Source organism: Drosophila albomicans, chromosome 3, assembly GCF_009650485.2.
Source record: "Drosophila albomicans strain 15112-1751.03 chromosome 3, ASM965048v2, whole genome shotgun sequence".
In the NCBI taxonomy this organism is placed as follows: domain Eukaryota; kingdom Metazoa; phylum Arthropoda; class Insecta; order Diptera; family Drosophilidae; genus Drosophila; species Drosophila albomicans.
Genome location: NC_047629.2, coordinates 41,454,656 through 41,479,060, shown reverse-complemented (window position 1 = coordinate 41,479,060; position 24,405 = coordinate 41,454,656). Strand labels below are relative to the sequence as shown.

Genomic DNA, 24,405 nt, shown 5'->3' with positions numbered 1-24,405 from the left:
CCTGTCACGTGTTGCGGACATTTTGCACATAACTTGTTTTAACATTTATTACCAACTTCCGTTTTTGGCCATGTTTTTGCTTTTGTTTTTTTGTTTCGCCCCGTTTACTTTTCGCTCACAGCTCACTTTGTGGTGGTTAACGACATTTTGGAAATCAAACGGGGATGGTGTAGGGGAAGACATCAGTCAGCCATGGCTGATTCGATTTTCCGATGTGTACCTTTTGCTTTTTAGTGATTGAAATCGCACATTTTTAAGTGAAAAAGCGCACACAGAAGTGCACTCAATCATTCGTCACGTGATTCGTTGCCAGTTCACATCGCCGGAGCAGGAAGTGAAGTGAAGGAAGCGGAGGAAATGGCACAATGTTTTGCTTCTAGTAGAGCGACGAGGCAGAGGATTGAGTGCTATTTCTGTCAGTGCTTCTACAGCTACAGCTACAGCTTGGACAGCCGTGTGAAAAGTGTTGGAGCGCGGCTCTGTTTATATAAAAGATTACGTCATTGTCGGACCACAGAGTGTGGGGGGGAAAACTGATTGCGGCAGGGGGTGGGAAAGCGGAAAAACAAAGCGGCAGTCGAGAAGCATTTGGAAATGGAGTCGCTTTGGGGTATCGGCTCCGGCTTTTGTAAGCGATGCGATAATGGCACGTAAATGTTGTTGAATAGGAAATCAATAGGAAAACAGCTTTAAAGAAAATGAAAATCGCTGGCGGGAAATAGCGACTTCCCCTCCCGCACCCCGCCTCTTCGTTTGCCAATAAAAATTTAAAACCAATAGCGAAAAACTTTTGTGCCAAAGTTTTCTAATTTTCGCATTATGAAAATTATCTGTAGAGGGTCTTGAAATTCCACAACCTCCCGCCCAACGCAAAATAAAAAGGACCAAAAAGTAATTTCAAGGGCTGGCCATTTGCGTGCGGGGTTGCAGCAGCCAGGCAAAGAGGGGGCGAAAGGGGGCATTTTGGGTTTGAGCCTACAAATGTGGCACAGGCGACAAATGCCACAAAACAGAATGGACGAAAAATTGATGTGGCAACACGACAACAACCGAAAGAAAAGCGAAAAGAAAGAAACCAAAGAAGAAAAGCAAAAAAATGTGAATGGAAGGAAAATCCGTGAAAACTTTTCCATTAAGAAAATTAACTGAGATTAAGTGTGGCGCATGTTTTAACTGAGTGAAACTTTGCCTTCGCTCACACATTTTTTGGGTTGCAACAATTTCAGGGCATTTAAGCATTTGTCACACACAGACAATTTCCCATCGTAGGCAGCCCAAAAACCGGATGTGCGAACCCTGCTTCACACACACACACACTCACACATAATATAACGGATGTGGATGTGCTTCGAACATTCACACAGCCTTCGGGAGTGTCGAAATGGGAATGAGGATGCTGCTGCCTGCGACGCACTTTGCTTGTTTGGGGGGCTGCCGTCGATACTAATCTAATTTTATTGATATTGACACAATTTCTGCAGATTTCCGCATAAACATAAAAACAGAGGCGGGGTCGAAATAAAGCTAAGCTTCAAGTAGCAACGCAATGTTGACTACAATAGTAGCTACAACAACAGCAGCAACAACAACAATAACAGCAATAGCAACAGCATAGGCAATAACAGCATCAAGAGCTACTGCCAAACAGATGAAATCCAATAATGTTGACTCGAGAATAGAGTAGGAAAACAAGTTGCGGAATATGTGAGAAATTTCTAGCTATGCAAAATTGCTTTTCAAGAAATATTTCCTAAATTTTGTGAATATACCATATATAAAAGATTTTTTGAATGACTGGTAATAATCCTAAAGTTTCCATTTCCACATTTAACACATCTATCAAAAGATTAATTCACAATACTCTAAGCTAAATAATAAGTGAAATTTATACATTTCAGTTAGTAGTTTTTCTAAAACTAAATAGAATATTTGATGTATAGATGGAGACTACATTATACTAAAAACAATAAAATAATATATTCTCCATCAATATTTGAAATTTTGTATTTAGTTCATAGCTTGGCAAGCTTAAATAAGCTTAAGGCATCAGACAACATAAATAACAAAGCTAATCATATTTTAAATATGGGCAAAATCTGGGAAAATATTTATGACATATGAAAATACTTAAATTTTAATAATCCATACATTTTTGTAGTTTAACATATTCTATATTAGAAAATTAAATTATCTGCATTTAGTTCTTAGCTCTGCAAGATTTAATTGATTAGCGCATCCAACAAAATTACATACACTTGTCTTCTTGTATATATATTTTAACGAATGTATATAAATCGTAAATTTATAAAACATAATTATTATTTATATTTTATATTTAAAGTTTAACTATTCTTAATATGAATTTGAAAATTGAAAACTCTGCATTAAGTTATATATTTAAATTAGAATTATCATTGTTATTTAATAGTTAAAAGTTTAACTTGTTCTTCAACTCTAATTAAACTTGCTAATAAAAGTTACCCTTTTTGTGAGTAGCAAAATTCCATCGACTGTCTTAGTTATTATCTACTTACAATTCCATCAACTATTTTTTTTTAATCAGCTTTATTTTAGGCAGACATGACTGTACATGCCTCAATCGCATAAAAATCTCTGTATGCCGACAATTTGTCTCGTTAACGATTGGCGCGCAAAAAACAAAAAATAAATAAAACATGTTGTTGATTGTTTTTGCAAGTGTTTTCTGATATCACTTGCGCTGTTATCAAATTACTCACAATTTACTCAATGATACCAGGAACGAAGGCATTGTAAAAGCTCTTCAAATCCATTGATAAGTACACCGCAAATCGCAAAAACTATTAATTAAATAGAATGCTAAAAGCATAGTCTGTAAGTGAAATAAAACAAATATTAAACGAGTGGAAAACACAGCATTGATAAGAAGGCTTTGAAATTGAATGAACCGACTTCAGTTTGTGTATTGTAATTAAGGAAACTGCAGTCAAGACAAGATGCTCAAATAGAAATTACAGCTGGGAGTTGGGAGAAGTCTCCCTAACTTCGGTAGACGAAGGCCTAAGCAACATAATCGCCAAAACGTGCGGCAATTACATGAAACTGTGGAAATTGAATGCCAAACAACACAGCTGCTTGGCGAAATTCAATTAACAGTGTGGAAGGGGGGAGTGAAGCGAGAGACACGTGCCGGGCTATAAAAACAACAAACTACTCGAGTGAAGAGCCCACTCAGCACTGTCGATTGGATCTACGAGATGGCCAGCTTAACGTGTCTAGTTCCGTTCGCTTTGCTTTCCGTTGCTGCATGCATTCAGCAGGCGCACGCGTGGAGCACTCAAGAGGAGACGGTTGAAGAGGAGTCAGAGCAGCAGGAGGAACTCGATGCACAGCGCTGGCAGCTGGGTTATGAGCAGTGGCAACGTCAGTGTGTGACTCACGAGCGTTCAGCTGGCATCAGCACACGCATCGCTCGAGGAGAAGCCGCCGAGCCGGGACAATTTCCCTATCAAGTTGCATTACTGCTCCAGCTAAACAACGGCAGCTTGCGACAATGTGGCGGCGCACTTATAACTCTGCAATTTGTGCTGACCGCAGGCCATTGTCTGACGAATGCGGCAGGTGGCAAGCTCTTTTTGGGTGCCACAACATATGCGAATGCCACGGCAGCAGAGGCAACATTCGAAATGTCGCGCCGTAACTTTAATGTGTATCCAGACTATCTGGGATTTGGGGGCTATCATGATCTGGCTCTGATACGTCTGCCACATGAAGTCACGCCCAGTGAGCGGGTGCAACCCATTGCGCTGGCTCGCCAGTTCATGCAACAGCCACTGTTGCAGGGTCAATTAGTCATCACATCGGGCTGGGGTGCCACGACAGACGAGCTGAATGCCACCGCACGCACACCGGATCAAGTCGATGGACTGCAATATGCGAGTGTCAAAGTGCTGGAGCAACAGCGTTGCATTTGCCTCTTCCTGCCCGGCTTGGTCAATGCTCGGCGACACATTTGCACCGATGGCGAGGGCGGACGTGGCGCCTGTCAAGGGGATTCAGGGGGTCCGCTGGTGTATCGGTGGCACAATGTCAGCTATTTGATAGGGATAACCTCGTTTGGCAGCGCCAACGGGTGCGAAGTGGATGCGCCCACCGTGTACACGAGGATAACTGCCTATTTGGAGTGGATTATGGATGAAGCGGGCATCGTCGACAGTCAACAGTCAACAGTCGACAGTCAACTAAATGCAATTAACGCCTAATTGTTGGCCATTAATTGCTTAACAATATAGCCAACGACCAGGAGCCAGAAACACGTCCTGCGAACGACAATAAAACCAATTAAAACGACACTCGCAATAAAACCGAATGCGAAACTCTCAACTTTTGCTTTCTCTTGTATTTTTCGGGGTTGCCCTTTTTATGGTCCCCAAATGGAAATTGTAGCTAATAAATAACAATAAAAACAATGAAATCGAAATTGTAATCGATATGTTTGGGAAAAGACTCTAGAAAAATGCCAAAAACAAAATAAAGAAAAAATGCCAATTAAATTTGTCGGAGAAGGGAAATTTGAGCTGGGCAATCGACTAATCGGCTTTAATTGAGCATTTTGAATAGGCGATTAACCGCAGTTTTGTGGCCAGTTTTTGTTGTGCCCACAGCAAAATCCACATCGACAATCGTCGCAATCACGCGGCGAGTGTTGATAAATACACAAATACCAAATGACCAAACAACTTTTTGCGGTCAGTTTTGCCGGCGAGTTCTCGTCGAGTTTAATAATAAATCAAATGCAACAACAAATACCAATGGCAATATCAATCGAAAATATTATTATAAATAATTATCAGTCTCATGATTGCGAAATCTGTCCAAGGAAGAGACGCCGCAAACAATGACAGTTGAAGGCCAATAATGCATTTACTTAGCACATAGATCTAGGTTGCGATTGTAAGTTGATCTTGGGAACCGAAACGGAACTGACAGCTCAATGTCTCCAATGATAAGATACACAGATAGAAGAAATATGAAAACTAAGACCATTTAATGCAACTTACTTTCGAATATCATGTGGAGAGCAAAACAAACTATGCTCAGCTTTATTTTCATTAATTCGCAAAGACTCTCAAGCCCCCAAATATCCTATCGGATTATCGAAAGTAAATAACATAAGCAGAAATAAACGCACAAGTGTTTGTAAACAAAAACATAATTCGTTAAATTTAGAAACTCATAAGAAATAAATCAATTTGAAAGCTGATGGATTTCAATAAGATTGTCGCCGCAGCTGCGTGCCAAACTTACTCGTATCTCGTTTGATATCACCTTCGAGAAGTGTTCAAAACTGTTTCATTGATATGTGATAAGACTGTGGGCTGGAACGTTGACATTGTCTTGGACGCCGTGACCAGGCTAGTGACGTGTGCCAAGAGTCGACAGCTCTATCTTATCACACCTGTATTACGTCTGCAATGCAGTCCGTTTTTGGTATAAAAGAGCCGGCGTTCCGTTGGTAAAGCACACAGTTGACTACTAAACTAATCAACATGAAGTTCCTGATCATCCTTACCCTGGCCGTGGCCGCTTCGGCTTTCCCCGAGTCTGAGCTGGTGCACCGCGACCGTGTGATGCCTGTCCAGGACAGCATTGAGGGTCGCATCACCGGTGGATCTACCGCTTCCGTCGGTCAGTTCCCCTACCAGGTCGGTCTTTCCCTGCGTGTGAGCGCTCTCTCCTCTGCCTGGTGCGGTGGTTCTCTGATTGGTACCCAGTGGGTGTTGACCGCTGCTCACTGTACCGATGGGTAAGCATCGAAAACTAAACATCTAAACCCAAAAGTGTTTCTGTGTACTTACTTACTTTCTTTTCCCAATTGTAGTATTTCGTCTGTGACCGTCTACTTGGGCGCTACCGTTCGTACCTCCCCCGAGGTTTCATCCACCGTTGCCTCTAGCCAAATCGTCATCCACTCTGGCTGGAACAGCAGCACCCTGAAGAACGATATCTCCCTGATCAAGATCCCCGCCGTTGCCTACACCACCAAGATCCAGCCAGTTACCCTCCCCTCCGTTGCCTCCTCCTACTCCACCTATGCCGGTGAGACTGTCGTCGCCTCCGGCTGGGGCCGCACCAGCGACTCTTCTAGCAGCGTTGCCACCAACCTGCAGTATGTCGACTTGACCGTCATCACCAACACCGTCTGCGCTGCCACCTACGGCACCTCCATTGTCACCTCCTCCAACATCTGTGTGTCCACCACCAACGGTAAGTCCACCTGCAACGGTGACTCCGGTGGCCCATTGGTCCTTAAGAGCAACAACGTCCAGGTTGGTCTTACCTCTTTCGGTGCTGCTGCTGGTTGCCAGAAGGGCTACCCAGCTGCCTTCACCCGTACTACCAGCTACTTGGACTGGATCAAGTCCAACACTGGCATCTCCTACTAAAGACCAGGAACTTCTAACGCACATATAAAATAAAAAAGCTTCTAACGAAATTCGATCTGGTGTTTTACTTTTCTCAATACTGATCTCAAGAATTCTAAAATCAAGATTTCGTTCTTAGTACTAAAGCATATTAATCTAAAAAGCTGAAAACTAGTAGAACTGATTTGATAAAATACCAAGTTCTTATTAATGACTGCTAACACCACAAGTCTTATCATAAGATTGATCAAGTAGGAAAACTCCAGCGCATAGTGAGATACTACTGCTATTATAATTTGATTAGCATTCAGTTATTTAGTAGTACTTATTAGTTTAACACTCTACTTACGAAATAGCTTTCCCCAACTCTAGCTGGGTTTGAATATAAAGCAAAATAATAGTTCACGACAGTTCTACCAAATGTAAGCAAAAATACTGACAGTAAGTTCGATTGATTTAAGGATATTGGCTTATTTTGTGTTTTAGATTTTGTTTTTAGTGCTTCGAATTTTCTAGATTGCTGTTCTTAGTTTTGACAATTGAGTCTTAAAGTAGCATTATTTTAATAACATCATATTTAAGCTGTGTTAAGCTGGAATTCTTTTCAGTGTACCTACACACCAAGCCAAACAAATGTGTTTCAATAGGCAAGAAAATGGCGTCGCGCACATCAAAAGTTTAAATTGACATTATTCGACAATTGCAAGTGTTTTAGCATGTAAATGAGGGAAGTGTAGAATGGGGAGAGGACAGAGGAAAAAGGAAAGATTGGCGGCAGCTGTCTCAAGCAGCGGCAACACATGCGCAACGCACATAAGTTTTCATTAAAATTCATTAAATTTACGCGGCGACGCAATAAAAGAAAACATCAACAACAAAAAAAAAAAAAAAAAAAAAGAAAAGAAATCAACAGAGAACACAGAAAAAGTTGTTAGCAAGTGAAAGTGGGCGTGGTTGGCTGACAATATGTCAACATTTAAATTATTACAACGCATTTAAATAATGGCTAAAGTTTTTTTGTTCTCCCCCTCAATTTTATGAGTGTTTTCAGTTTATATTATTTTTATTTTTTTTGCTTTTTTTAATTTACAGCAAAGTTTTGCATAGCCGAAATTTCCCTAGAATTTAAGATGACTTTGCAGCAGTGTAAAATTCATAAAAATCATAAGAATAAAAGCGAAATAAATATTCAAATTTTACAATCTCATGCAAGTGCACAAAAGGCGCGCACATGAATATGCAAAGAAAATGTTGTCCAACAATGAAGTGCTTGGCCGCACACTCACCATATTTGGCTTGGCTACTCGTTATATGGCATGGAATGAAATGGAAGGCACTCCAGACACACACATATGCTGCTGCTGCTGTTGTTGCTGTTGCTGCTGCTCTGGCTGCGGTTTGAATAGAAAGCATTTACTCAACGACGGCCAACGACAAAAACTCGCAAAGTCAGTCAGTAAAAGCGGCAAAAGGCAGCAGCAGCTGAGCTTGAAAGTGGATGCGAAAGTGCACTCAGAAAAAACTCACAAAAAAACACAGTAAATATCCATTTTTTAAGCCAACTTTGAAGAATCTTTTAGGTAGTCCAGCAGGCAGTCACACTTAAATGAGAAGTAAAGACAGTTTGGTTATCCATTGAGTACTTAAATTTGCTAATGCTCGAGCTATTAATCATATTCACAAGTAAACCATCAATCAATAAGTAGTCTAATCATTTATAAAAATATGAATAATGAGTTATTAATTATAGAAATAGGCCGAATTGTGTAAGCAAAAGATAAAATATAATTTTACAGGCCACCAGCTGAAAGTCAACAAAATTCTCAATCAAAATAGTTAATCGACAAACGCGTGCTAAAAATAATATTGCTGAGCAAATTTAGAAAACACTACAAACTTATCTAAGAGCACAAAAGTAAATAATTAACTTTTAATCAAAGCCAATGATGAGCAATCAGTCAAAGTCAAAGCTTTCAATTGGTTAAGTATTTTTTATGAAATAAGAAATATAGTGACGAATTACTTGCGCTTTTTCTTCAAGTGTAATAACTTTAAATATCAAAATGCAGAGCGCTGCTAACTGAGTGCGGGACCGGCCAAGCTGATAAATGTTTGCATTGCGCAAATTTATGACAGCAGCAAAAAGTTGCACTCGTATTTTGTGGCTTAGATATGACAAAATATCGCACATATCCAAAAAGTTACAATACAACTATGTGTGTGCACAGCACAGTTCTTTGTGTGTGTGTGTTTCTGTTTGTGTGTGTGAAAAGTTAGTTAAAATGTCAAAGCAGGCAACTTGACATGCATGTCGCTTTCTCTCTCGCTCTCTGTCTCTCTTTCTTTATCTCTCTTCTTAGTTGTCTCACTGTCTAAATGGGTTACTCATACGACGCGTGGGCTTGGAGCGTTTATTGCAAAAGTTTTTTATTTAAATTCCTCTTTGGCTAGTCACAAATTCAGTTGCAATTGCAATTTTGACAGTTTCCTGTTTGCAGTTCTGATTGAATTGCTTGCGCTTCTTTTGGTCTTCGCTTCGCTTCATTTCGGTTTCTTCTTGGCCCACAAAACTTGGTTCATTGAACACGTGCCATTTCGACATTTCTGGTGACATTTTGTGGCTATTGGGTCAGTTGGCAAGTCTCACATCGTATATAACGAAATTCACAATTGTTTCGTTCTATTTTGCATTTATATTTATGCCTACATTAAGCTCGTCACCTGTGGGAAAGGCATAAGGATTGGGGTCAGCAAAGTTGACCCAAAAATTTGTTTGAAATGCTGTAACCAATCAATTATTTAGCCAATTGCTTGCCAGCTAATAAAACCAATTTGGTTTCGATATGTATATGTAGTACTTGTCGGTCGGTGTATATAAAGTTGTTGCCGCACAGCAAAATCAATTAACAAAGAGGCAGCTCATCAATTATACGAGCACCAGTCTCTGCCACACACACACACATGTTTGACTGCGTGTGTGTGGGTGAAAACTTTCTGACTGAAGAGTCAATGCAATGCTGACTAACAAATCGCAGTCGATTCAAAGCAATCAAGTTAATTAACGATTTTTGGATGGGCAACTAGTCGGCTACATAATTAATTAAGTTGAAACAGACACACACAAAAAAAAAAGTCCCAGCTATCATGCTACACAAGTAAGAGTGAGATGAAAGTTGCAAGGACAGCAAATTATACACACTCACACACACTACTACGCATAAAAGTTACAAGTGGGTATTGGCTAATTGGCTGCAGAGGCTGGCAGGCAAAGGGATTATTTGTATCAAAGGAAATGCAAAAAGTTTGCATCCCCTTTTCGCAATGCCACTGCGCAGACATTAAGTCACAGAGTGTTTTAACACATCACCCAATAATAATGATTATGATAATGATATTGATGCGGCATGAGTGGCACCTTTAGGCAGACTGTTTGTCTGTCTTATCTATATACATATATAAAGCAACTCGACGCTTAGAAATCAAGCATTACGTTTGACTATGACGAGGCAAAACTATTGCCAGTAAGTTGATCAAGTTTGTAGTTTGCAGTTTTAGTCAACTTACAAAAGTCATTGCCATGACTTTTTGCCTGTGACACTTTGAGTGATGTCTGTGTAATTAGCTACCACACAATTAAGTATAAGCAGCAAAGAGAAAGAGAGAGCACTTACTCTCAAGTTCTATGTATATTTAACGGGCTGTCACTTGCGCTGACAGCCAACACAGAAAGTGTTTCTAACAAAGTCCTCAGCCTGGCGAAACATACAAACATACAAACACAAACACACACACACGCACACCCGCGTCACACACATGTGCTTAGAGTATCGTACACTTAATTCATTTAACTCAAACATTTTCATTTATTTATCGCATTATTCCGACTTTACCCCATTGCACAGCACTTTTTTTTCTCTCTCTTCTTTTTTTTTGGGCTAATGACTTCCTGCTTTTGCCAACGCGCACAGCTTCCGGCTGAAACACTCGCACAAAGGCAGACACACACACACACACATACACATGTGTTTGTAAGTGAGTTGGAAACTAACTGACACCAACACACACTCAGGCTCATTGAATGTTTTTGGCATGTTGCCCGGCTCGACACCATTATTTCTGGTAACAAGATAATTGTATAATGAAATCCAAACAACACTTTGGCTTGACTTGTCTGCGGCGACGATGTCGACGATGACGATGGAAGCTGCCTGGTTGGCTGACAGACAGACAGATCCTGGCATCCCGACTCTCGACTCTTTGCACCCGAGCTCACCCGAATCCATGTCCATGTCCATGCCCACTTCAACTTCTACAACAATGACTTGACGGCAAAGTTCGCCGCTTTTTCCCCAACAGTTCACACAAAAGACAAAGACTTTTGTTGATGGTTTCGGTATTTTCTTCTTTCTATTTTTTTGTTTTGCTTTGCTGCCGATTGAGTGGCAATACCTTTTGCCTTTGATGGGGTATACTCATATTGCTCGAGGCTTAAAGCTCATTCCAGGCCAGCCACCAGAATTAAAGGTCGAACACTCAAATTAAAAGGCGTCGAAGCTAAAACTCTGAGTACACAAACTAATGACAATTGCCTAGCAGATGTGGCAACTTTTCAAAGCGAAATAATTCGTAACAATAGCGAATTTTATAGTGTCATAAAAGTACTAAAATTGCCAACTAATTCAGTTGCTTTGAGTATTTTTTTCTTCCTTACGATTTTGGTTTAATTTTTCTTTTTCTTCTTAAAAAAGTCTTGTCATGCTCTGATTCTTTTGTTTCTGTGTTTCGTGTTTTTGTTTTGTTTTGTTTTGCTTTGTTTTTCCTGGCATGCGACAATTGATTGACAGCAAAAGTTAATGGCTTAAGTGCTCAGACTCAGGACTATATAATAATAAAGCAGAGTCATATATTTTAGCTTGGCATACGAGTGCGACTCGCTATATTGATAACTTGGCACAACTTGCACAAAATAATTGAAACCTTTTCGTTATAAGTATTAAAAAGTTGCCACTGACAAGAGAGCGTATCAAGTAGAAAGCACACACACTCCCACACACACACGCACACACTCGAATACATATGCAAAGACACTCGGAGGCAATACCATTACACAGTCGAATGGCAGCCATCGCTCAAGAGAAAAAATAATACATGTTGCCTCTCAAATTCTCCCTCCTCTTGGCAGAGCACAAAATAAAGACATAAAGCAAACAAATGCCACGTCGAGGAAGAGAAATAGAATAGGGTAGAGCCGAGAGTAGAAGCGAAGAAGAGTGTAGAGTGTTGACGAAGGCAAGGGGGCAAACGGAGAGTAAGCAGCAGGTGGGATACCCAACTGTTTGGCTGACTGGCATTCGAGTAGCTTTTAGTGCGTTCAAGCAGAAAAATATATAGAAAACAATAAACCGAAATTACAACAAAAGCATCACACAAGCAGAGCAGCAAAAAACAAGCAAAGTATTGGCAAACAAAATGTTCATAAGCCATAAAGTATTTTCCTACCAACCAACACACAACACAAAAAAGGAAGAAAATGCTCACATACTATTTTTGCATGCTAAAATTTGATGAGTAGTTATATTTCATTTTACGAGTGAGCCACTGCTGTTCATACTCGTTCTAGGTTTTTGCTGTTGTTTTTAATAAAGTTGTAACAAAGGCTTTACATTTCAGATACGTATAATGAAATGCTCGAGAAGTGCATTAAGCTTCTCTTTGATAATATTTAATATTACCTATTTGCATTGCACAAAAGACCCAGACAGTAGCAGACTGCAATTTCAGTAGCTCTTTCAGCATCTTCTGCATTCAACCAGAAACAAGGAAGTAAGCAAGCTATCGATACGCGCCCAGTGGCAATCATTTTGCATGCGCCAATAAGCTGAGACTGGGACACGTATTTGTCTCGCTATGCCTGGCAATCGATGCGAGTAAATCCCTCAATTTCGCCTAGACATGCCAAGGCGCTTCCCAATATCCAATTGTCGACTAGACAAAAAAATAAAAAAAAAATGGAATACAAAACAAGCAAAGAAAACCAGAAACAGAAAACCTCGAGCACAATAAAAATCGGCAGCCGAATGGCAGTCAACCTATTGAAAGGGATTTGTTTGTATGCTTGGTATTTTATATATTTTTATTTATATTCAAAAAAACTTTTTCATATGCAAAAAGTCAGCGCTATTTGCTTATTGATAGCAAACACAAAAAAAGAAATTCAACAAAAAGGGAAACTCAAATATTTGGGCTGACAGTCGCAGTGCCAAGGCATTGATATCTATGCGAAATATTACATAGTTTGATCCCGTCGCATAAAATTTAATGCCAGCCACTTGTGTTTGTCGTCTGTGCCTGGGATTTGTGTCAAAAAAAAATATATATATGTATATAAATATATTGGCAGTTATACAGAGCCGCTTTGCTGCCAAAAACCAAACAACTGACAGCAGGGCGTATGTGTAATGTGCCTCAAATGCTGACTAAGGCTGGCAAGTGAAAATTGAAAGATCGTCAATCATAAATTCGAGTTAATATGCGCAATATTCACATCGTCAACTTTAAAAGCATTTTAATAAAACGTTTTGCCACATTTTTTTAAATCTTGATAATATTGCATAAAAGTTTTGATTTTATTGTGCACTTCTTATGACCTTTATAACTTTCACTACATATATGGGACATATGCTAGCTGCTAGTGGATTATATTGACAAGTTGAGCTAATGAAAATTGCGCTCAGGTAGGCGCTGTAAGTTCGACAAGCAGCTGTGCCAATAAAACTTTTTCAATACTGAATGCATTAAAAACCGAGTTGAAAATTGCGACACAAAGTTTTTGACCAGTTGTTGCAGGCAACTGCATGTCACAAGGCTTAACTCACACATACTTATGTTCACTGTGTGTATGTGTGTGCACAGTAGCTGTAGTTACTGCAGTGTGCGGGTCGTTAAGTGTGTGCGTAAATCATGTGCGGCAACAAATTGCTGTTGAAAAAGTTTTAAAAATGCATTTTACGCCAGTGAACATCTTGAGGCAAGGCGTCGGCAATATGTTTTTTGGTTGGGTCTGGCACAACCTGAGAGAGAGTACTCATCATCATTGTCGCAAGCAAACATCACGGGCAGCAGCAGCCGAAGGAACATTGATAAATGCATTACTCATACGACCCGTTGTAATGATTAATGAGACGACTGGCGTTGACAAGCAAGAAGGCGTCTAACAATTTTGAATTATAGCCGGAAATGGAACTAGCTATTCAAGTGGCAATGTGATAAGTCATCAAGGAATGCTCGGCCAGGTCAGCTGTGCCAGACAGTTGTCATTAATTTTGGTCAACAAGCTCAAAGCAGCTCAAACTGCCCGCTGACCACAGACAGGCGAACGAAAGAAGGCCAAACGACAAACAGCAGACGATAGACGACGGACGACGGACGATAGTCGACGGTCATTTCACGATGACAATTTAACGCAACTGTGCAAAGTTTTCTATTTGACAACAACAATGGGCAACGACAGCAAATAAATGTAATGAAAAAGCAGCCAAAAAACATCCACAGCATGAGTGGAATGTTGTGTCTAGAGAGAAAGAGCGAGTGTAATCGATGCGGCTCACATTAGGTTGCCTTTCGAGTGGCAGGCTGAGCTGAGCTGCTCCTTGGTCCTTACAGCAGCATTTCGAGTGCGCCACTGCCTTGCTTTTCCTTACTTTCTCCTGCCCGCTCTCTCCCTCTCTCTGCCTCTCTCTCGCTCGTCTTGCTTTCTGTTTGCTGCTCTGCTCTTTTTATCGTGTGCTGCTTCGTTTATCATTTGTTGTTCACTTGTCGAAATTTTATTGCTGCAATCTTGTTTGTCGTCGTCAAAGGAGCTCGAGCTCGCTGCTGGGGGACACTTCGAATGCCCCACACACATACACACACATACGCACACACACACAATACATACTTGTAGCGCACACTTATATATCAACTTGAGCGGCAGACACAGAAGGCAAGGATACTTGAGCATGAACTGGACATTGTTGTTAGGTCTTCCATTGCTGCAGGATATGCGTCTAATAAGCGTGTATGTGCGTGTGACTGAATGAGCTGTAAGCGCATTACGTATACGTAATATAGAAAATGCTGGCTGGCAATTTAAAGTCCTGGACTGACATCACTTAAAGCTGCAATAATAAAGGCAAATAATTCAAGAAAATTAGTTTCTTTTGAGTCAAAAGCAAGTCGGAGAATGTTGAAGAACAAAAAGCACAGTAATTCATTGTAATCAGACAGAGGAAACGGCAAAAGGAAATTGTAAGTCGTAGCCATAAAATACGCGCAAAATGCGTAAATAGTCTTCATCAAAATGGGTTTAACAAGCCAACTAAGCTGCAAGTGTCTTAAAGCCAATCTCTAGATGATCATCAGCAAATGTGAGACAATGTCCTTTTGGTCGCCAACGATTTGAATTTAGGCAGCTCACGCACACAACCTGCTCGAACGCAATGTGCCCAGCATTTATGACCGAGAATGGATTCTGCTCTACAACTTACTTACATGTGTCAGCATCACAGGCAATGAATTGTTTTTATGTGCTAATGCTGCCAGCCATCGAGCTTCCAGCTTCGGGCCTTGAGATGTGTCGTCCCGTTTGATATGTTTGCATGCCCAGCACGTAAAGTGATTTGATTTCAATTTTCCAGATTCAACTGACCAGCGCCCCAGTGTCTAGTTTTATGTAATGACCTTGCAACATTTGGGACAACACATACTCCGCATACTAGGAATACGAGAATGTACGAGTATTTCTTAAAAGCATGATATGGCTAATCGCTACGGGAAAGTCCAAACACTTGACTCCGTGGCGAGTACACATAAATTTCATCAACGCACTCCAGCGATAATAAAGACCACAATCAATTATCATTACGGCGCATTTCACCTAATCGAATAATATGAGTTCATTCAATCTATGTAGTACTTCTTAATTTATTGACTCCTTTCTTAGGTTTTATGTGATTTCTTAAGATGTTTTTCCCAATCCACCAATGAATTGTTCAATTTCAGCTAAAAATATCAAATCTCGCCATAGCTAAAGTTCAATGGAGATAACGAATCCATTCGCATTTAATACTAATATGTTCATTCGTTTATCAATTTCGATAAGAATTTCACGAATTTCTAAAATTAAAATGGACAATAATATCAAGGAATTTGCCTAAAGCGCTAAGTAATGTAATAGATAAACAACTAGATTATATTAGTTACCGATTTTAAATGCGCATAAACTAGTGCAAAGTCCGCATACATTCAAAGAAGTTGTTGATAATATTCTACAATATTAAAACTAAAAAGACAAAGTTTGGCTGAACTTAGAGCAACGAAAGCTTTGATGAAAATAATATGAAACTTTCGCAGTGCAAAATGAAGATAGTTTATCGATGAGTTGCAACTTTTACCAGCTGCCAAAAATGGTAATACCCAATTCTGGAGAGGGTAAATTCACCATAATATTTCGTGGGAAAGCCACCTCCATGAAACTGGTCATTAGTCGTCTAACGAACATTCTGCAGTCAATTGCGATCATAAATAGCAATCAGTTCGTATCACTCAAGTGTCCACGTTCCGAGTTCAGCGGCACTCTCAGTTCTTGAGAGCACTTAATTGCTGCTGGCTTATCTTTGCAACAGTGCCTGATATGGATTTCATTCTGGCCATTACGCAGACTGTGATACTCAAGCGCCGGAAGGAGAGTAGACGAAAAGGGATCGTTAGTACTTGGAAAACCAAAAGCTTCCATTGATAAACTCGAACTTTTAACTACTGATAAGGCCATTTTCGAAGTATATAAATTGTCAGAATGGTCAGTGGAAAATTATTCGTTATACGGCAAACGATCAACATGAAAGTGCTCGTAGTTCTCGCTCTGGCTATTGCCTCCGTCTCCGCTGGTGTCTTGCCACAGGGTGCCCCCGTGCATCCCCGTGACTTGCCCGCTGTCCCCTCCATCCAGGGTCGCATCACCAACGGATTGACTGCCTCCGCCGGTCAGTTCCCCTACCAGGTCGGACTTAGCTTCGGCAGCACCAGCGGCAGCTGGTGGTGCGGTGGTTCCATCATTGACAACGCCTGGGTTCTGACTGCTGCTCACTGCACCAGCGGGTAAGCAGAAAAACATTACTCAATTTGCAATCATCATCCTCTTAATGCTTCAATATTTTGTGCAGTGCCTCCTCTGTGACCATCTACTACGGTGCCACCGTCCGCACCAGCGCCAAGCTCACCCAGACCGTTGCCAGCTCCAACTTCATTCAGCACGCCAGCTACAACTCCGTTGTGTTGAGAAACGATATCTCCCTGATCAAGACCCCATCCGTTGCCTTCACCTCGGACATCAACAAGGTTGATTTGCCCGCTATTGCCAGCAGCTACTCCACCTATGCCGGTGACAAGGCCATCGCCTCCGGCTGGGGTAAGACCTCCGACGCTGCCACCAGTGTTGCCAACACTCTGCAGTACGAGACCTTCGATGTTGTTTCCGTCGCCACCTGCCAGAGCACCTACGGCTCATTGATCGCCACCTCCAAGGTCATCTGCATTGCCACCCCCAACAAGACCTCCACCTGCAACGGTGACTCTGGTGGCCCATTGGTTCTGGCTTCCAGCAAGGTGCTCATCGGTGTCACCTCCTTCGTGTCCAGCGCTGGTTGCGAGTCTGGTGCCCCAGCTGGTTTCACCCGTGTGACCAGCTACTTGGACTGGATCTTGGAAAACTCTGGCGTTTCCAAGTAAATGCACTTCCAACGATATTCTTCAATAAACTCCACAAATAAATTGCACGATTTGAAAACATAAATTGTCTTTGCTTTGATTTTATTATCATTAAATAAACAAAACTAAATTATGCTAAAACCTTTTGCATATTGAACCGATACGAAAGAAAATCCTTAATGAAAAATAAGTTAAAAGATAATACATATTAATAAAACCAAAAATATTATTTTATACCTTTGATTCGTATTTTTGACAAAGCTTTAAGTATATAATACATATTTTAAATATAATACAAAATTTAATTATTATCTTATTAAGGAAATGCATCTGGTCAGTATATACATATATTCTTTGTTAGCATCAACAGCCGAGGCGATATAGCCAGGTCTGTCTGTCCGTCCGTCTGTGTGAACACCTATGTAGATATCGGAGCCTAGCAGAGATAGAGATTTGCGACAGCATTTTTGTGTTTGCATGCAGATCAAGTTTGTTTCAAATATTGCCACACCCACTTTCATCCACTCAAATCGACCTAAATTCAAAAACAAGTGTAATTAATATTTATTATAATATATAATATTATAGAAGTTATTAATTAAATACTGGTATATTTAGTACTATATGATATATTTTGAATGAAGTACTATATCAATATACCAAATATATTATATATTTGGTACTTCAGTATTTTTGTCTTATAATAATTTGGTATATTTTAAGAGTAATCCACACTGTTTTGGCTTTATTCGAAATTTGTAGCATGTATCTCAAACTCGAGCACACTCGAGTAGCTTTCTTACTTGTTTTTAAATTCCTCGCGTGACTAAGATAAATTCGGGAACACGAATTGGCGATCTTCATCTATCTATTACTTCACTATTAGTGTTGGTATATAATAAGCAAAAAGAACGTCAGGCTATGTAAATAATAAACCTTTAAAATCGTAATGTATACTTTTTCCTGTATTTATTGACGTACACATTTTCATCAATGTTGTGTTCTAATATTGACTTTTGAAAATAACACTCATAAAAGTATGTTTCACATAAAGCAATTCGATTGAAATACTGCCCGATACGAAGCCAAAAAGTATGCTATTATTTTTATTGAGAATGTCTGCAATGTGCAAAAACTTTCCAAGTGGAAAAGAGAGCCATATGAACTTGCTGTGAAATGAAATTTGCCATGCAATGTTTTTAATTAAGAAATCGACATATTTGTTATTTAAAATGCTATTTCTGGAGCAATAAATAGTAAATAATTAAAAAAAAAAAACTCAAATCGATAATATGAGAGACACAAAATAATTATCATGACGCCATTCTCATTATCAATTATATAAATTATGTGCTTGTTTATGTATTTGATTTGCGCCTTGTTATCAAGTTTGTGGTCATTTTTTCTTTCAAGTACTGATATTAACGCATTATTTTAAAAATATCATGACTTGTGATAACTTATTTAAAGCTATAACAATAAAATTTCATTGATTAATTTGATAAACTGATAGCGAACGTACAGACGATTACGAATTTGTGGAATTACAAAAATTTACAAATCACATAATTAACAAAATTTAAACATCAGCAAATCAATGCTTTAATAAATCACTCTTCTGACCCTAATGTAGAAAATTTCCCGCATTCACAAAATTATTGGTTATCGGCCAATGCTGATATATGGCGACTCTTAACGTGTAATCTAATACGATCTTAAGCACAACAATCAGAGCAATAGCATTCTTTCACTTCACCCAGCACGCGTTCAGCTTAGTTAAATGTTTAACTATTTAATTGGTAACATGGCACAAAGGGAAAGGAGGAGCAAAGGGTAATAATGAATGACACGTTTATCTCTAGCATTTTAGAACTGATAACGCGCCCCTTGGACACTATATAAATGGCCAGAATGGACAGTGGAGTATCATTCGTTTTACGGCAAACGATCAACATGAAAGTGCTCGTAGTTCTTGCTCTGGCTATTGCCTCTGTCTCCGCTGGCGTTATGCCACAGGGTGCCCCAGTGCATCCTCGTGACTTGCCCGCTGTCGCCCAGATTGAGGGTCGCATCACCAACGGATTAACTGCCTCCGAGGGTCAGTTCCCCTACCAGGTGGCTCTTAGCTTCAGCAGCTCCGGCGGTAGCTGGTTCTGCGGTGGTTCCATCATTGGCAACTCCTGGGTGCTCACTGCTGCCCATTGTACCTCTGGGTAAGATATCCTCGCCTTGTTGTGTCTCACGTCAAATAATCAGACTTCTTTCGTTTCCAGTGCTTCCTCTGTGAACATTGCCTATGGATCTACTGCTCGCACCAGCCCCAAGCTTAGCCTGACTGTCAGCAGCAGCAGCTTCAAGCAGCACACCAGCTACAACTCCAACACCTTGGCCAACGATATTTCCCTGATCCAGACATCCGCTGTCTCCTTCACCACCTACATCAACAAGGTTGTATTGCCCTCTATTGCCAACACGTACTCCACCTACGCCGGCCAGAAGGCCATCGCCTCCGGTTGGGGCAAGACCTCTGACTCAGCTTCCGGTGTGACCAGCACTCTGCAGTACCAGACCTTCGATGTCGTTTCTGTTGCCACCTGCCAAGCCACCTACGGCAGCACTGTTGCCTCCAGCAAGGTTATCTGCATTGCCACCCCCAACAAGCAATCTACCTGCTCTGGTGACTCTGGCGGCCCATTGGTTCTGTCCAGCAACGGTCTGCTGATTGGTGTTACCTCTTTCGTGTCCAGCTCTGGCTGCCAGTCGGGTCTGCCATCCGGCTTCACCCGTGTGACCAGCTACTTGGACTGGATCAAGACCAACTCCGGCATTTCCTACTAAAGCACTTTCCACGAAAATGTAACTCTAAATAAACTGCATTCTAAAAAATATATATTCTTTTATTTTATGGTATAGTTTTTAGATTTTTAATATATTAAAGTGATTTAAATTAAATTCAATTTAAACTAATTATTTAATTGATTTAATTTAATTTTAATTAATTTAACAAAAAAAAATGAATGCTATCGTCTTTGACATAAATTAAATGCTTCACCAAACAATAAGTCCTCATAATCTTTAAATTTTTGAAGTTCAACTTTTATAGATAGTAAAGCTTTTTGAGTAACTCGTTTAGATAACGAAGTCAACACTTCGACGCTGAAAAGTATGCTAACAAATTTTACATCACGCCGAATTGTATTAAGACCCCAAAACATATGCTGCGATTGAAAGAAAAGTTTAAACGAACTAAAATACACAATGGTCATGTATGTAGATAATTGCTGGTAGAAATGGGAAAAGAAATTAAGTTCTTCAATTTTTGCAATTCAGTGAAACCCATATTAAGCGGAAGGAAATACTTTTTGTGCGACGCTCATTTCTTGTGAACTTTTTCATGCCTTGAAAAATTATATGTGGAAAACTGCACTTCGCGGACGCTACACTATGCAGTCAGTCAGATGGTCAGTCTGTTTCTTGTAGAATGCGATTAAAACCTCGATATATTAACTTTAAAAAAATCTATTAATGCCTAGAAAAGTAGTCGGCTGGACCATAGTGCGCTAGTTATAAAGTTTTTAAAAGTCAAAATCATTTATAAACGAATTCCCAAAAGTATATATAGTTAAAAAACATGAAAATCTCACTCGAAGTAGTATCGAAGTATGAATTAATCTTATTTTTATTACGAAGTCACAAAATACTCATCAATTTCATATGCCGCGAACACTCATGCTGACCGAACATTGGACTTAACTTTTATTATTAGCTACGATGGCAGACTGAACTGCTGTCTAGAATTTAGTTTAAATATATACAAGTGCCTAACATTATCAGTTATAGGAAAACTGTAAATAATGAGAACAGTTGTGATTTAAATAAAATACAAGTAAGAAAGCTTCAGTCGAGTGTGCTCGAGTGTGATATACTTGCTACCCATTTTGAATATAAACAACACAGTGCGGTATTAATTTTAACATATACCAAATTAATGTACCGCAACAATACTAAAAATATACCAAAGGATTTAGTTGGTATATTAATACTGTACTACACTCAAAAGGTATAATTTGCGCAAAATATACTAGATATAATATGCTAACATAATAATAAAAATATATAAATATATCTGTATATCTGTATATTTTTAGTATTTTTCGTCACAATAATTAGGTATAGAGATACTTTACTAGTGCTTATCAAGATCACTTTCAGAAATAGCTATTGCGTATGAAGTATGCTTACTTTATCAAAGATTTTTAATTCAATTTGTTTCTTTCCTGATATATTAATCTTTCAAAAAATGAACATGTAAATAAATGCTGTTATTATTGTTATTTATTCAATTTGAATTTATAAATTGTATTTCCATTGGAAATTTTTAGTAGGAAATGCCGGTGTTGTCACGGATCCAGTCCAAGTGGTAAGTGACACGGGCGAATCCAGCTGGACCACCAGATTGACAACCAGCAGCAGGCACAAAGTTGGTAACACCAACCAGTTTGTTGCCGTCGTGTGTGACCAATGGGCCACCAGAGTCACCCTGGCATGTGCCCTTGCCGTCGACAACGCGGATGCAGATAATCTTGTCCTGGATGAGTCCGGTTCCGTAGTAGTTGGCGCACTCACTGTTGCTGATGATCTGCAAGTCGGCGCACTGGAGCCAGTCGGGCAGAGGAGAGCCATCATAGGTGCCACCCCAGCCGCAGGCAACAGCCCACGCTCCGTTGTAGTCGTTGTAGCGATCGTTGTAGCTGGGCAGCTCAACCTTGTTGACCATGCTCCAGAAGTCGACATGGGGAATGCGGATCAAAGCAATATCGGCGGAGTTGTGGTTGATCATGTCGTTGCGGCTAACCCAGTGAGTGTACTGGGCGTTGGTGCGCCATGTGGCACCGAAGTAGACGGTGACAGACTCAGCACTACCCGAGCAGTGCTCAGCGGTGAGCACCCAGGTGTTGCCAATGATGGAACCACCGCACCACCAGCCACCACCGTTGCCGCTGAAGCCCAGACCAACAGTGTAGGGAGCCTTGCCCTCGTAGGCTGGATAGCCGTTGGTGATACGACCTTCGATTCCCTTCTTGGTTGTGGTCAGATCCTTGGGATGGACCATGCCCGTGGAGGGAGCTGCCGAAGCAGCGGCGACAGCCAAAGCCAAAATTGTTATAAACACCTTCATGTTACAGTTGCAACTTGTACAAACTTAGCAAAAAGCAAGAGCTTTTATACCCTTTCAACAAGTAGGCACCTTTATCAAATTATCTTTAAGTGAATGATTTATTTATGTTATCTTTACAAGCTCTAAGTTCGATTGTAAATTTTTCATTCTGAAGAACGTTCTCTTCCGTGGGCCAAAGACGTGGACGCTTGTTATAAAGCTTTTTAAAGTAAAAATCATTTATAAACAAATACCCATATACTATGAAACAACATAAAAATCTCACTCACTAAATCGTAAAATACTAACTATTCATGAATTTAAATATAGTAGTGTAACATATAGTAATGAAGGATGGCTTATGTAAATTGAATACAGTAATGAAGAATGAATTTATCTTATTTTTATTATAAAGGCACAAAATACTCATCAATTTCAAATGGTATTTAGAATTATTTCAGAATCCTATTCAGCTAACATCCGTGCTCACCGGACATTGGATTTAACTTTAATTATTTACAGCTACGACGACAGACTGAGCTGTTATCTACAATTTACTTTCGATGAGGGCAAGTGCCTAACATTATCAGTTATAGGAAAAACTGTAAATAATGATTAAAGTTGTGATTTTAAATAAAATGCAAGTAAGAATGAAGCGTCATTGGAGTGCGCTCGACTGTGAGATACCCGCTACCCATTTTGAATTAAAACAACAGTGCCGTATTGATTTTAAAATATACCAAATTAATGTACCACAAAAGTACTTAAAATATACCAAGGTCTATATTTGGAATACAATACTACATTCAATATATACCATAGAAGGCAAAATATACCAGATATAATACTATAATAATAATACAAGCAAGAAAAGCGAGTGTGCTCGACTGGGATATACCCGAACCCATTTTGAATAATAGAAAAACAGAGCGGCATTATTCGTAAATTATACCGAAAGTATACCACAAAAATACTAAAAATATATCGAATGGTATGTTTGGTATATTGATGTAGTACTGCATTTAAAATTTTTTTAAAATTTTATCATAAAAAGGGATTTCTTTATTAACTTCGACAATTTCGGTCTGAGCGCAACCAAATTTTTGGGAATTATAAATAGTGTAGGTATTATTGTATGTATTAAAATTCGAGACCTTGCTTCAAAATTACGTTTGTTATTCAAGTTTTGTCAATTAGCGGGGGCGGAAGTGGGCGTGACAAAAATTTTAAACAAACTTGATCTGCGTGCAAACATAACAAATGTTGTCGAAAATTATAGCTCTATCTCTTATATTCTCTGAATCTAGGTGACGGATAGACGGACAGACGGACTGACAGACAAACAGACAGACGGACAAACGGACATGGCTAGATCGCCTCGGCGGTTGACGCTGATCAAGAATATATTTATTTTATATGGTTAGAGATGCCTCCTTATGCCTGTATCCATTTGTATCCATTTCATGTCGGAAAAAAGTTATAATACCCTTCTACCCTATGGGTAGCGGGTATGAGTGTATAAATATACCAGTATATTAGTAGGATTTTTTACCATATTTATTTGTTATATTTTAATATTAATACTGTCATTTTTTATGGAAAATGGGTAGCAGGTATATCACAGTCGAGCACTCCCGACTGCAGCTTTCCTACTTTTATAATATTAAAAATCTTTAGTATTTATTATTTTTTAAAATTCTTTTTAATGATTGATAATTTTGCTTGTTTTTTGTTTTCTTTTTTTTTTTGTTACAGGTTCTGATTGAATTTCTTTAGTTACAAAACATCTAATAAGTAAAATAAGTGTAAAGTATGAACAATCATGAAAATTATTCAAAAATAATTTTTTAGGTGCAACAAGTAATCAAAATATACTACATCTATTGCCATAAAACCGTATCTCTTGATAATTAAGCAACACTCATTGCATTATATAGACCACATCTTTTTACAGTGGAGAAATTATAGTAGCAGCTATTGCAAAGTATGCTAATTTACTTTGCTAAAGATTTTTATACCCGCTACCCATAGGGTTGAAGGGTATTATAACTATGTAATAATGTATGTAACAGGTAGAAGGAGGCATCTCCTATAAAGTAT

General features: G+C 39.4%; 5 protein-coding genes across 5 annotated transcripts; 4 read left to right on the top strand and 1 right to left on the bottom strand.

Moving 5' to 3' along the window:
- Window positions 1–2,456: 2,456 nt before the first annotated feature.
- On the top strand, window positions 2,457–5,347 carry LOC117571627 (brachyurin). The gene has a single exon (XM_034253850.2). It carries the CDS (start codon window positions 3,237–3,239, stop codon window positions 4,239–4,241), a length of 1,005 nt encoding a protein of 334 aa, XP_034109741.1. The 5' UTR covers window positions 2,457–3,236; the 3' UTR covers window positions 4,242–5,347.
- A 149-nt stretch (window positions 5,348–5,496) lies between these two features.
- On the top strand, window positions 5,497–6,475 carry LOC117571630 (serine protease 1). The gene is made up of 2 exons (XM_034253854.2): window positions 5,497–5,785; window positions 5,861–6,475. Exons 1-2 carry the CDS (start codon window positions 5,529–5,531, stop codon window positions 6,423–6,425), a joined length of 822 nt encoding a protein of 273 aa, XP_034109745.1. The 5' UTR covers window positions 5,497–5,528; the 3' UTR covers window positions 6,426–6,475.
- A 9,769-nt stretch (window positions 6,476–16,244) lies between these two features.
- Window positions 16,245–17,232, top strand: LOC117571629 (serine protease 1-like). Its single transcript, XM_034253853.2, has 2 exons — window positions 16,245–16,538; window positions 16,604–17,232. The coding sequence occupies exons 1-2, from the start codon at window positions 16,279–16,281 to the stop codon at window positions 17,166–17,168; spliced, it is 825 nt and encodes a 274-aa protein (XP_034109744.1). The 5' UTR covers window positions 16,245–16,278; the 3' UTR covers window positions 17,169–17,232.
- A 1,811-nt stretch (window positions 17,233–19,043) lies between these two features.
- On the top strand, window positions 19,044–20,002 carry LOC117571628 (serine protease 1-like). The gene is made up of 2 exons (XM_034253852.2): window positions 19,044–19,360; window positions 19,421–20,002. The coding sequence occupies exons 1-2, from the start codon at window positions 19,050–19,052 to the stop codon at window positions 19,983–19,985; spliced, it is 876 nt and encodes a 291-aa protein (XP_034109743.1). The 5' UTR covers window positions 19,044–19,049; the 3' UTR covers window positions 19,986–20,002.
- A 1,462-nt stretch (window positions 20,003–21,464) lies between these two features.
- LOC117569230 (serine protease 1-like) lies at window positions 21,465–22,338 on the bottom strand. Its single transcript, XM_034250305.2, has one exon. It carries the CDS (start codon window positions 22,324–22,326, stop codon window positions 21,526–21,528), a length of 801 nt encoding a protein of 266 aa, XP_034106196.1. The 5' UTR covers window positions 22,327–22,338; the 3' UTR covers window positions 21,465–21,525.
- Window positions 22,339–24,405: the final 2,067 nt, after the last annotated feature.